This window comes from Podarcis bocagei, assembly GCF_964188305.1.
Source record: "Podarcis bocagei genome assembly, chromosome: 4".
In the NCBI taxonomy this organism is placed as follows: domain Eukaryota; kingdom Metazoa; phylum Chordata; class Lepidosauria; order Squamata; family Lacertidae; genus Podarcis; species Podarcis bocagei.
The window spans coordinates 80,780,033-80,794,675 of NC_138128.1; the positions used below are offsets into that span (position 1 = coordinate 80,780,033).

The 14,643-nt window shown below is 42.1% G+C and overlaps 1 protein-coding gene across 1 annotated transcript in view; it reads left to right on the forward strand.

Annotated features, from left to right (window-relative positions):
• PARG (poly(ADP-ribose) glycohydrolase) overlaps nucleotides 1-14,643 on the forward strand; it is a 69,528-nt gene that overhangs the window by 1,834 nt on the left and 53,051 nt on the right. Inside the window, exons 2-6 of the mRNA XM_081190837.1 lie at nucleotides 809-875; nucleotides 1,689-2,690; nucleotides 4,003-4,186; nucleotides 5,037-5,159; nucleotides 7,775-7,858. Coding sequence (XP_081046963.1) covers nucleotides 809-875; nucleotides 1,689-2,690; nucleotides 4,003-4,186; nucleotides 5,037-5,159; nucleotides 7,775-7,858 — 1,460 coding nt within the window. The remainder of the gene's footprint in view (nucleotides 1-808; nucleotides 876-1,688; nucleotides 2,691-4,002; nucleotides 4,187-5,036; nucleotides 5,160-7,774; nucleotides 7,859-14,643) is intronic.

A 14,643-nucleotide genomic window follows, 5' to 3' on the forward strand; every position in this document is an offset into this window, starting at 1 on the left:
GGATACATTGTTGGTATACAGTGGCATAAGTGTCTTGTAGCACTTGAAAAACTGACCCAGTTATTATGGCATGAGCTTTCATAGACAAGAGCATACATATTTCATGGAATCCATACAGTGTAGTGAAGGTGTCAGAATTGGGTGTGTAAGGCGCGAGTCCGAGAGAATTTGAGTGGCGTTTCCTTTTGAAGCAGAAGTGGAGCTTCTGTTACTGAAGAAATCTCTTGGTTTGCAGTGCTCTTTTTAGCTTTTCTTAGCACAACAGTTTCTCAAGGCATTGTTTCAAATGCACTGGTCTTCTCTCTTTCATTGTATCAATTCTGGACAGTTTTATTTTTGAATAATTCAAATAGTACAAACTATTTTATCGTACATATAAATTCATCCAACTTTCTGTTTAGTAATAACCTGAAAATAGCATCTGATTTAATTGTTCTGAATTTGTTTTACCTTCATGGAGTAAAGCATGAACAGAATTGGAGAAGAGATGACCCAAGAAATGCCATTTCTAGTACACATTTTAATTAAATAGCTGGTGGTATTAGTAATTGGATTACTCGGATAACCTATTGTTATCATATCATACAGATATGCTTGTCAGGAAGCTATGATTGGCTGCAGCTGCCTTTTGAGCATGCCTCACTGACTTACCAGAGTTAGCCAAAGCACCATGAAACAAGTTTGGAGTTTGCAGAAAATTCAGATGCCAAGACAATTATAAAATATAATATTGTATCCCTTTTGGTTTTAAAATAGGAAGCTGGTTGTTGCAATATATTGTACTGTGGTTCTTCTTTCCCCCCTCTAGTTTACAAACAAAGGAGGATTACCTCTTGGATGGAGAATAAAGGACCCAAAACAGTGGAGTCAAAAAGGTAAAAACAGAACACAGGTGTAATTTATTTATCCAGAATGTAACAAAAGGAGAGAAAACTCATAATCAAAATATGCCTGGTGCTTTTGTTCATTCTAAACTTACTGCGTCTCCACCCCCATTGCTCAGCTGAGGTCCAGCTCCGAGGGCCTTCTGGCGGTTCCCTCACTGCAAAAAGTGAGGCTACAGGGAACCAACCAGAGGGCTTTCTTCGGTAGAGGCTCCCGCCCTGTGGAACGCCCTCCCATCAGAAGTCAAGGAAATAAACAGCTAACTATCTTTTAGAAGACATCTGAAGACAGCCCTGTTTAGGGAAGCTTTTAATGTCTGATGTTTAATTGCTTTTTTATTATTATCATCATTAATTCTGTTGGCAGCCACCCAGAGTGGCTGGGGAAACCCAGCCAGGTGGGCAGGGTATAAATAATAAATTATTATTAGCCGCAGCATTTTGCTCCAGCTGCAGCTTCTGGACCAGGTGCAAGGGTAGCCCCACATTGAATGCACTGCATTATCAAGTCTTGAGGTTACCAGTGCATGAACTTGCTCTTTTGAGCCCTGCCTCTGATGGCTGCTGAAATTTAACTGGGTGTGTTGAGCTGGTGGGCCCTGGGCACGGGGAATGCCTGATACCTTAAAGAAGGTGGTGTGGCCACTACTGAAGAAAATGGCCTTGGACTCAAAGAATTGCAACAACTTTATTAAAATAGTGAAGTGTTACTATAGTGTTATTTTGTGGGAAGATAAACATCAGTTTTACATTTGGTTATGGGTCAACATTTTATTTGTATTTGTGTTGTTTTTCTTTTTACAGTTCACAAAACAAAACTTGCAGCACAGAAGCAGAGCCCAAAATGACATTTGTAAAACAAGACAATGTTTTTGAACATGAAGTGAAAAATGCTGAGGATGTTCTTCAGCAGGGCTGTTCCAGATTACCTGTGGAAATGAACACCAAGCATGTGGCCTTGCCTCAGACTGCCGCCCTGCGTAATTGGGAAGCTGAGCAGCTAGGTAGGGATCAGCTTTCAGAAGCAGAGTCTTTGAAAGGACTCCAAACTGGAGACCAGTTGAAAAATGCTAATGCTAATCAAACACATAAAACTGGCAGTCAGGCCCATCGGGGTTGCAATGAAAATCAGGAAAACTGTACTCATAGGAAACTTTCATCAGGCAGCCCTGTGAAGGTAGCAAATATAAAACAGCCATTAAAAGACTATGATCCGGAAAGGCAAGCAACTTTGCAAAATTTGCAGCCTTTTAAGAACTACAACTCTGAGCATGTAACTTGCATAGCTGTTGAGTCGGAGGAGGTGGATGTAGTGCCTGAGAGCCCACTTTCAGATGCAGGCTGTGATGCTTGCTCACCTGATTTGTATGCCACTCAGAAAAGAGATCAAGGATGCTGGGGGGAATCTCCTTCTTTTGAGAAAGAGAGTGAACCTGACTCACCAATGGATGTAGATAATTCCAAAAACAGCTGTCAGGGCTCAGAGGCTGATGAAGAAACCAGTCCACTTCTTGAGGACCGAGAAGACATTGATGTGCCAAAAGCATCAAACAAATCCTCACGGTTTCGAAAGGCAGATGCTGACCTGGATTCAAGAAAGTCACAATCCCGGAGAGGTGAAGGTGCTCGATTTAATCTCCACTTGGAAGGGGTGGATAATCAAGTCAAACAGGGTGAAACGCCCACTGAATCACCTGGGATATCACTAGCTGTGTCATCAGAATGCAAAGGTGCCAAACATTGTGGGAGGAAGGACTCTAAAATTACTTCCCATTTCATGAGGGTTCCCAGGACAGAGGAGAAAAGGTAATCTGTCTCCCTTTCGTCTTTCCATACTATTGCACTCAAGTAGCACTGCAGTTAGAATTTCATTCTTGTCTATATAGTAAAACTTTACATCTATGAAAACAGACATAAAAACATGTCTAATTCAGTGTTACTTTAACATGAGCTATTGCGTAAGCTAAGGCTTGTGCAGCAACCACAACTCCTACTGGACAGATATAACTGCTCTGGTAACTTCCAGGTTAGACCACCTTAAGGCCTTCTTTGTGCGATGCCTTTGAAGATTGATCAGAAACTTCAGTTTGTTTAAAATACAGTTGTGAGTCTAAATGGAACCAGCTGTAGCAGAGGTGGTAAATTGGATCATCCAGACTTCTACCCACCTTGGGTCATTTTGACAAGTGCAAGGGGCCACCTGCCTGACAATCACCAGGAGCAATGTTATCAGCTGGAATGTTTTCCTTTGCTTGTACAGTTTGAAATTAAACCATATAGGCAAAGGTACAGGGTTTTGCATGCAACTGAGCTAATTTGTTTCATTATGGGTTGTGTGTGTGTGAAATTGTTAGCTGCTTTGGGAGCTACCTGCTGAAGAGCTGTATCTAAATTATTTTCATAAATGAATAAATTTTGTGTATCCTGCAAACATCTCCCAAGATTAACTAAATATGCTCACTTAAGTTTATCATGTGTCCATTGTTTTAGGACAGCAGGCGAGCATTTTAAGTGTACAGCAAATCCCCTTACCCACCACTCAACACTAATTTTCTTTAAAAAAAACTTCAAGTGATGACTTGGATATGTGAAATAGTCATCATAGATTAAACACCATAAACATCATTAAACATCATAGCTGTTTCCTATTACTTGATATCACCTCAAACACAGTAGTTTTCAAGAAAGGTGGTTCACTCATGCAATTGTGAGCTGCATGTCATGTGACAAGAAGAAATGTATTACCAAATGATGCATTACTGGATGATATGCATGTTCATATGCTCAGCCTATGTGTGTGGCAGTGCAAATTTTGCTTCTCCCTCCAAAATAAAAGGATTTTTATGGAGGGGGTGAGCATAAATGCCTCTGTGAATATTATATTTTGCCCCCACTGTGTAATAATAGTTCCTCTGTTTATATTTTGGAGAGAATGAAATTATTTCTGTTAGATAAAAAGCATCAGGCTAGTTTACATGATGCAAACATACTGCATTACTGGTTTTGAATGTTAGTAAGACATCTAGAGAGAAAAAAACTATATGTTTGACACCGAGAGTCTCTGTTCAGTGAAAAAGGCATGCTTAAGATGATAATTTAACTTTCCTTTTAATGGCAGGAATGAACAATGTGAATTAAAGCCGCCTCGACCAGGAAGGAAGATTGCTAAATATACTCCTCCTCCACTTCCAACTAATAAAAAATGGTTTGGGACACCAATTGAAGAGATGAGAAGAATGCCAATGTGTGGGACTCGTCTGCCACATTTGAGGCCATCTGCCAATCATACAGTGACAATCAGAGTATGAAAATCCAAGCTGCTTTACCAACAAAGCTTCCTTTGTAAATTAAAGCTAGACAGTTATTGTTCTCTTGATAAAGTCTGGATTAAGTATTGATTCAGCAGGTTGTGGAGGTCTTTAGATCGCCATGCCTTGAGAATAGTAGACCCTAGAATTCAGAAGAGTAGCATTTAGGAGCTAACTACCTGTTGCACACATGTTCATGCCCTGTTGCCATCTTTTGTTTTAAAAGGACAACCACTTCAGGAAGGGATGAGTGAGATCACAGAGGTGTGGAGGGCAGGCACTTAAACACGTTTCCGCCTGTAACTTAACTCAAAATTGCCTCTTTGCTCTTCTAGAGGGAGAGTAGTTTGTTAAGTAGCTCTGCATAACATTGCAGCCTAAGTTAGAACTACTACAGTGGTACCTTGGTTCTCTAACGGCTCAGTTGTCAAACAAATCGGCTCCCGAACGCCACAAACCCGGAAGTAAGTGTTATGGTTTGTGAACGTTTTTCGGAAGCTGAACATCCAATGCAGCTTCCGCTTGAGTGCAGGAAGCTCCTGCAGCCAATCGGAACTTGTGCCTTGGTTTTCAAACGGTTCAGGAGTAAAATGGACTCCCAGAACAGATTAAGTTCAAGAACCAAGGTACCACTGTACTTTTGCATAGTATTGAATATGTTTATTTTGCTGTAATGCAAATTCCTGCATATTGCATAGACTGGACATTATTGCCTGTGTATTTTTGGATATGTAATTATATTTTAAGTTTTAATGTGCATTGTACTTGCAGATAAGATCACAGGTAATTTCTTCATTTTTGTAAGATTTAATACAGCGCTCCTTACATATTTTCTCTGTTGCAGGTAGATCTTTTGAAGGAAGGAGAAGTGCCTAAACCTTTCCCAACACATTATAAGGATTTGTGGGACAATAAGCATGTTAAGATGCCTTGTTCAGAACAAAATTTATATCCTGTAGAAGATGAGGTGAGGCATGCTAAAAATCTGGGCAATAAAACTTTTGTCAGGCTAAAAACTCCACCAAGTTTCTTAGATATGCTCTAAATTCATAATCATAAATTATTGTGGCTTTAGATGATTTGTTCAAGTTTGATAACTATTCTAATGCATGTGATGTATTGCACTACATTTAGTGTATGAATCCAGATAATTGTGTGACAGAATGACAGCTCATTTTCCTGCCTGCTACTTTTAAATATGATTGCTTAGCACTGATAAAGTGTTTGTATTATGAGTGAAGATAAAGTTGCCATAAACGACCCTTACTTCTCGCTACTGTGGCTTGCATTGAGTAGGTGCATGCCAATATATTTCCATGGGCTACGAAAATCCATGGTTCCAAGCTATTTTATTTCACAGGGCAACAAATGAACAAACTTTGAGCCAAATAATTATATCTAAATATTAGAAGCTGTTTATTAGCTTCTTGGGCTTATGGTAGAATTTGAGGTGATATTATTGGTTTTTGTAATTCCACGCTTACTTTTCATTTTTTAAAGTATAGCTCCCCATCCCAAAGGTTCACGGCAGTTGATTTTACAGCGTAGAAATGATTTGCAGAGGTTCATAGAACATTATAGACAGAGCAGTGGAAGATTTCAGAAGCATATGAGGTGCTTTTATGAGTCATGTAGTCAATCTAGTGTTCTCTTTGTGTCAGTGGCCAGTTTGATTCCTTCGAAAAGCAGGACATGAGATTGATACTCCCCCTTTGTCGCTGGTGTATGATATTCAGCAAACTGCTTCTGTATATAGTGGACGGTTCCCCATTAATTTGATTAAGCTACTGGAAATCTCCACGTTTTGTTGATAGTGAAGTCCTTGATTAGTTATGTGGCATGTGAAGAAGAACTTCCTTTTTGTCCTTCCTGAATCTGCTGCTAAATGACTTCACTAAGCATAAGGACAAAGACACCATATAATCATAGTATTTTGCTTTATGGAAGACCTTTGTTTTCATTCTGAATTATATACAGTTTATTTTTCTAGAGTCCACAAAGACTAAAAAATGCTGAATACGGAGTTGTTTGATATACCTGACCTTTGGAAGAGTCACTTTACCTTACTTTAGAGCCAACTTGAGTGTACTTGTACAGCTTTCAGAAAAAATGTGTGAAAGCCAAGCATTTCAAGAGTCCGCAAACATTGATACCATGGTGACCAATAATTTAATGCTATAATTAGTGTGTAGTCTCCTCTTCTGATACCCCCCTTTGTTTTTGTTTGTTTAAACATGCTGGCATTTTCCCTATTAGTAGCTAAACTATGATGTCGGATCAACCTCTGCTGCTGAATCACTAATTCTGCCACATCTCCCCATAGTCATCTGATTCACTGACTGAATGGGAACTAGCTGCAGCATTTTATTTTCCTCAGTCCTTGTTCTTGCTTCTGTGCTTACCTATGTCTGCAGCTCTCTTCTTTGCCCCCACCTTACCAGAGTCCAACGCCAGTCCCTCAGCTCTTCTTCAGGTACCAGAGTCCACTTGTAACTGGCCTCAATTTTTCCTCCGGAGGAGGGATGAAATTAGACATTTTCCACCAATCCCTTCAGCATTGTTCTTCCAAGGTTGATTAAAGAAAAAGCTATCTGTAGCTGCTATAGGAAAGGGTCTTCAGCAGAAAAGCCTGGAGTGGACTTTATTTTTTGTTTTGTGGGAAAAAGGATGGTATTCACTACTTGTCTTTTTAGCCATGAAAACATATTGTATTGTTTCTCGAAATAAATAAAGCTTTGTGTTACGGGATGTATGTAAAGCAGGGGAACACACTGGTTCACAGACCATCCGTGTGCTGGATTGAGAAGGTGATTGGCCGCATCCGGGTCTTAGGGTGCCTACCCCTGGTGTAAAGAGTGAAGAACAGTAAGAGCTGTTCAGCCATGGAACAGTCTCCCTTTGGAGGTTGTGGACTCTTCCTTGGAGGATTTTAAGCAGAGGTTAGATGGCCATGTGTCATGGATGCTTTAGCAGATATTCCTGCATTGCAGGGGGTTGGACTAAATGACCCTTGGTATCCCTTCCAACTCTATGATTGTATGAATCTTCCTATGGCAGGAAAGTTGGAAAGGTCTGTGTGAGACAATATTAATTATGAATTGCTGCTGAGTTAGAGTTGAGGGGAAAACAAGGGTTGCATTTTGCAAAGTGGGAGTCTTAATTATGTACAGCTCCTAGAGAGATGAGTGCAGTCTTAATTTTTGGAACGAGCGTTTGAGAGAGTCAGGCTTTTAGGGGAGGTATTCCATTTGCCCTGTAAGTCTTAATCCTGAATTCTGTGAGCAGTAGGCTGTATTTGCTCAGGCCAAAGGGTAAGACACTGCCTGTACTAAGAAGTGCATCTATAGTATACCCACTAGCTAACGAAAATAAAAATTGTTGGCTACCGTATCAAATTTCAGTTTATGGACTCCTGTGAATTCTAAAACTGAACCAATAGATCTCTCCTCTTTTCCTCCATAATTGTGGCACAATTACCAAGTAGGCAGTCATTCTATTCCAATTCACTATTATTTTCATGTTAGTTGTGAGCCTGAATATAATTTTCTAAGCTGAATCTTAAATATTATTTTCTTTCTTAAGAATGGTGAAAGAACTGCTGGGAGTCGATGGGAATTGATCCAGACTTCACTGCTTAAGAAGTTCACCAGCTCCCGTGATTTGAAGGTAAGGCGGAAAAACACTATGCTTTCTAAAAAAATAATTGGCTGCATTTGGTTGTCATGCTAAACCATAATTTAGCATGATGTGAACCAACATATGCAGGTAGGTCCACTTTCCTCCTCCGGCACTGTGGCTAAGAGGAATTTGGAAACTTTCTCTTCAGTTTTGCCTAACCATAACTTCTTATTATATCTGAGCAGACAAACTGGTTTGAAAGCCAGTTTCAAATAATGGTTTCATCAAAGAGATTTCTACCTATTGCCATAGTAAGAAAATTGGAAATGTTGGAAGTTTCCACTTAACAATATTAGAGAGTGGATGACCTGATTTAGTATGGTTACATTTTTGCACTCCCCAAAGCGTGAGGATATCCAGTTGACTTCGTGATTTGGAGAGGTGACATGTTTGAATTGTTGATTACCCAAACCATCAGATATGCTACCATTTCCTCCTATCTTGGCAACTGGCAAGGTACACACAGCCTGTGATTTGGGTGACTTAACAAAATCAAAACTTTGGGACTCTTTGGGGAAATTCTAAAACTGAGCAAATATACCTCTGCTAGTTTCCTCCAAACAGGTTGCTTAAGAACAGGTGAAAGTACAATGATATTTCTTATCTTTCAACTTAATCACCTTTTAGGGCTACTATTTACAGTTGCATCAGATGCATGACAAGTAGAATTGTGTGGTCTGATTATATAGTATTTTTAAAAATAATATCTCTTTACATTAGAATGAATAAAATGCTTGGCACCAGTATCCATGAAAAATACTTTTAAATACTAAATTTCAGTTCAATGGTTTTAAAAATAAACAGATCCTGTCAATAGCACTTTTAATTTCTGTAGAGCAATTCAACCAGTTGACTTTCTGAACCTGCAAAAGCATTGGAACCAGTGCTTTTTTTCTAAGAAAAAAAAAGGTGCCAGAACTCACCATGAGTTTTTATAATGGCACTGTGAGTTCTCTTATAATGGCAATGGCACCCATCTGAGAGGTGCTGGAACTGGGTTCTGGTGAGTTCCAGTGGAAAAAAGCCTGATTAGAACTATGAGTTAGATTCAGCTTCCTTTTTGTCCTTTTTAGCTAGAATACTGTTCCTGTGTCATAGCAATCTAAGCCAAAACAAGCCCACAACTGTTGTCATGCTTCAATTGTCTTTTAACTGAATGAAATATCTCTTGATCTCATTTTCAATATCTATTTTAATTAGCAGTCTCCTTTTCATACCTAGGTCTTTTATCTGCAACAGGGGAGACATGTTGAATATTTTATTATACATGTCCATCTTTTTTTTCCTTTTTTCCAGATGCAAAGGACAAAAACCTTTTACCTCCAGTGTTGTATAGAAGAAGAAATTTTGGCAGGTAGTGAGAAATGCTATAGTTGAAATTCCATCCTCTATACAACTATGAAAAGTAAAGGGATACTGACCTCTCTTTGTCTTAAAAGCATAATAATAAAAGTGGTATGACATCACAATACAACCCACCAGTTAAATGGAAAACAGTGACATATAGAGAGAGCAGTGAAATGTTTATGCTGATCTGCGGAGAATAGTCACTTTGTGCAGAGGTTTCTTACTTCCTAAAAATATTAGGCCATTTAGAAACTGGAAAATCTAATACTTGCAAATAACTTGTTTCACATAAACCACTATGTATTAGCAGCAGTTGCCCAGCTGCCTTTTGAACCTGGAAATTATTGAGTTAGTACAAAGTACCGTAATTTTCGCTCCATAACACGCAGTTTTTTGCTCCTAGAAAGTAAGGGAAAATGCCTGTGCGTGTTACGGAGCGAATGCACTCGACCGGAGCCATGGCTGCCGTCAGTCAAGCAAAGCGGAGCCGCTTGCAGGGCTTTGAACGGCTCTAGCTTTGCTTGCTTTACAGCCAGGAGGAGGGGGAGGAGCTGAGGAGGAGGGAGGGAAGGAGAGCCATGCCAGCAAAGCGGGCAGCAGCCGCTTACACGCGAGGAGGGACAGACGGGAGCCATAGCAAGCCGGGAGAAGGCAGGCAGTTCAAAGCCAGCAGGCGCTTTTAAAGTAGCCGGCAACAGCTGCTGCAGCCTCAGCTAGCAAAGGTCCCAGCGCTCTCTAAATGGAGCAATGAGGCTGCAGAGGGACAGGAGGGCTTGGATCAGGAAGGATAAAGTTTAAGCAACCAGCAGCAAAAAAAACCAAAACCAACCTGGAGCTCTGAGCCAGGAGCGCAGTGAAAACCAGGAAGTAAAAGAAAAGGCTATCCCCCCGCTTCTCAGCTGTTTTCAGGCAGGATAGATTTGAGCATTGTCTGGGTCCTAGTGCCCCTACTGCTTTTTGTGCTCCATTCTATTGCTGCTGGTGGCTGCTTATCACTCAAACTGAACCTGATACCAGTAGCCACCTGTACAAACAAAGTAGAAGGCTGCAAGGAGGAGAGCTTTTACACAGCTAATGGCAAATCCCCTGCAATCCAAGTCCTCCTCACTTGCTCAAATCTATTCTGCCTCAAAACAAGGAGCAGAAGAAAAAGGCTGCAAACTGTTAAATGGGAAAAACCCCAGGCACAGGGCAAATACCTTAAGTATACCTTTAAAGCAACAGTGCTCTTTCCCTCCCTGCTCAGCTCGCAGAAAAGCTGCTTCTCCACCCACCCCACGCGTGCTCCTTATCCCTTGAGTGCTTTTCCTTCCATCCCCACTTAAAACGTGGTTACAAAGCACGGATCCACATGGATCCTCAGGATTTTTGCACTGGGTCACCCCAAACTCACCATCAGATCACATGTCTGTGGCCACAGCATGAACCACAAAAATCATACATCTACTGTTTCATTTAGAATATTTTTTTCTTGTTTTCCTCCTCTAAAAATTACGTGCGTGTTATGGTCAGGTGCGTGTTATCGAGCGAAAAATACGGTACCGTATTTTTCGCTCAATAACACGCACCCGACCATAACACGCACATAGTTTTTAGAGGAGGAAAATCCGTAGGCATGCCACCCGTAGGCATTCCCTCCATAACACGCACAGACATTTCCCCTTACTTTCTAGGAGGAAAAAAGTGAGTGTTATGGTGCAAAAAATACGGTAACTGGAAGGTGTTAGCAGTTCCAAAGCACGTCAGGTTAAATTAGCTTCGGGTTGAGCGCGGGTGGCACTGTGGGTAAAACCTCAGTGCCTAGGACTTGCCGATCGTATGGTCGGCGGTTCGAATCCCCGCGGCGGGGTGAGCTCCCGTCGTTCGGTCCCAGCTCCTGCCCACCTAGCAGTTCGAAAGCACTCTTAAGTGCAAGTAGATAAATAGGGACTGCTTTATAGCGGGAAGGTAAACGGTGTTTCCGTGTGCTGCGCTGGTGCTGGCTTGCCAGAGCAGCTTCGTCACGCTGGCCACATGACCCGGAAGTGTCTTCGGATGGCGCCAGCTCACGGCCTCTAGAGTGAGATGAGCACGCAACCCTAGAGTCGGACACAACTGGCCCGTACGAGCAGGGGTACCTTTACCTTTACCATGAGCAGTTTCGGGTTGCGTTCTGCGGCGACCCGGAAGTAACAGAATGCGTTACTTCCAGGTTTTGCCGCTCGCACATGCGCAGACGCTCAAAATGACGTCACGTGCATGTGCAGACACAGCGCACACAGATGCGGGTTGCGTTTACAGCAGGATGCGAACGGGGCTACGGAATGGATCCCATTCGCATCCAGAGGTACCACTGTAAATAGGTACCGCTCTGGCAGGAAGGTAAACGGCATTTCCGTGTGCTGCTCTGGTTCCCCAGAAGCTGCTTACTCATGCTAGCCACATGACCTGGAAGCTGTCTGCGGACAAATGCTGGCTCCCTCGGCCTATAGAGCGAGATGAGCGTGCAACCCCAGAGTCGTCCACAACTAGACCTAATGGTCCTTTACCTTTAACTGGAAGGTGTACATAAGCTTGGGTAGATTCTTTTTTAAGAACATGTTCAGAAAGCCAAACTGGTCAAAATCACTGAAAGTATATTAAATAAATTTCCTGTAGGTGCTGCTGTCTTCATATGTATGTCAGTATACTTCTTTTGTTGGAAAAAAACAGAAACTGGGCGTGTAGAGTATGTGCTTATAATTACAGTATGTTCTCTCTTTGTTTTTTACGGCAATGTGTGGTTCTTGTTAAGTCCTTGCTGTAGCCCATTCACCATGCTGGAATGTGTAATCCATTATGGTGGAATTTAAAGCTGATAATCCTCATGGAAAAATTTGTTTTTTTCCTTTAAGTATTCTTAATTTGAGCTTCCAAGATTCCCAGAACAGGGTGGTCTGCCATGCAGGCACAGCCAAGACCCATACATGTTTAGCTTCAGCAAGGTAACAGCATCATTTTCCGTTGCATTCTGCCCTGCAGCCACAGTTGGTGTAGACAAATTTAAGTTGGTTTGTAAATATTTATTTATTGAATTTATATACTGCCCTAGACCTGGAGGTCTCAGGGTGGCTCACAGAACAAAACCAGAACACAAAACCACAAAATATATAATCAAAATAAAAACAACAACCCAATAACCCCCCAACCCAATAACCCTCCAATAATTGATTTCAAAATGCCTAAATTGTTGTTTCAGCACAATCTTCTGGGAAGGCAAAGAAATGTAATACCTCATCAGTTCTTTTATGAATGAGTAGTTCTGTTAGTGTTGTGACACTAATGCTTTAGTAATGTGTAAAGAATAAAAAGTAACTTCATAATTTTGCCTTTATGACAAGCTCATTCTACTCAAAGTTGCCTGGCATCCTTATTCATGTACTACCAATACAGTGGTGCCTCGCAAGACGAAATTAATTCGTTCCACGAGTTTTTTCTTCTTGCGAGTTTTTTGTCTTGCGAAGCATGGTTTCCCATAGGAATGCATTGAAAATCAATTAATGCGTTCCTATGGAGACTGCCTTCAGACCAGGTCCGGGGACAGTCTGTCCCCCGACCTCTTCTGAAGGCAGGCCGGGGGAGAACGGCAAGCTCCGGGGACAGAGGTGAAGAGGCAGCGCTCCTTCGCCTCTTTCCTCGAACCTCTTCTGTAGGCAGGCGGGGGGAGAACGGCTTTTCTTCCCACCACCAGCCTTCAGAAGGCTGTTCTGAAGGCCGGCAGTGGGAAGAAAAGCCCTTCTCCCCCCACCGGACTTCAAAAGAGCTGCGGGAAGTCCGGCGGGGGTCCAAGGGATTCCCTCACCGCCACCTGCATTTAAAAGCACTCTGGGCAAAGCAGCGAAGCGCGCTGCTTTCCCCGAGCGCTTCTAAAGGCGGGCGGCGGTGAGGGAATCCCTTGGACCCCCGCCGGACTTCAAAAGAGCTGCAGGAAGTCCGGCGGGGGTCCAAGGGATTCCCTCCCAGCCACCCGCATTTAAAAGCACTCTGGGCAAAGCAGCGAAGCGCGCTGCTTTCCCCGAGCGCTTCTAAAGGCGGGCGGCGGTGAGGGAATCCCTTGGACCCCAGCCGGACTTCAAAAGAGCTTCGGGAAGTCCGGCGGGGGGGGGGCCAAGGGATTCCCTTCCAGCCCGCCCCGCTCCGCTGAAGTTTAGAGGGAGCCTGTGGGGAAAAACTCAAAAAAAAAATTCGTTTTGCGAGAAAGGCCCATAGGAAAATTTGTCTTGCGAAGCGGCTAAAAAATCAGAAAACCCTTTTGTCTTGCGCGTTTTTCGTTGAGCGAGGCATTCGTCTTGCGGGGTACCACTGTATAGAGAAAATTACCTTTTCTAAATGGGACACAATTATTATTGTAGCTCAAGGTCTTTTGTAATGCAAGTGGTGTTGAATTATGGGGTTTTCAGTGTTTCTTAGGTGCCTACCAATGACAATAAAGCAAAATAATTAAACCTGCTATCAAGGTTGGTGGTGGCCTGAGTTTGCAGGACAGAAGATAAAAAGAGGCTTGAAAATTGAAATTGATCACACCTGTGCTAACATCTCTGTAAGGCAGTCTGGCATCCTTCCATTTATGATTGTATTCCTATCCTGTCATCTATAGAAATAACTGTTTGACCCCATCTTGATACAGTTGCTAGAAAAGGGGTAGGTGGTTCAAGATGTTGATGAAGTGGAACTCAAATGAATGACTACATGCTTCACAGTTAAATGAACATCCATCAATTCTGCAAGATCCTACTGCATGAAAGATAGCACAGTGAAATATTGCTGTGCTGCACTTTGAGAATGATTAGTACAAATAGACTGTTTTATTGGACAGTCTGTATGCTATTGCATTGCATAGTATACTTTGTCAGCATTTTTTCCCCATCTTGCCTGAGGAATCTCTATGTTGTTGTAAACAAAAATCTGCCCTTTTCCCCTTATGGGGTACCCAAGAGCCCATATAGAGTCCTTACGTAGGTTCCCTGTTGGTAGGAGAAAATAACAGAGGCCAACCAGAGAATATTGAGAAGCAAAGCAGTTAGTAAGCCTGATCTTTATTGATCTGTTGCAACAGGGTCCTCCCTCACCACACACAGAAGGAAGGAGGAACCCAGAACAGTGGCACGCAAGGCCTTATATAGACATTTTAAATTCCCTGCCCTGGAGCTCAAGACCACCCCTCCATACATCATACATACATCACAGAAGGGGTGTAACCTAAGATCACCCCCCCCCTAGATACATCATACCTATATCACAGAAAATTTGAATGTTGTTTTTCTCCTGTCTTATCTCCTGTCTGGCAGGTTACTTGATTGGATACCCTGGAGAGCCTGGCCAGTCTTTTGTAATGATGAATAGTTAGTTCCAGGGCCAGGTCACAGGCTCACACCCAATTCATATCTTAAGTCTTAAATCTTAAAAGG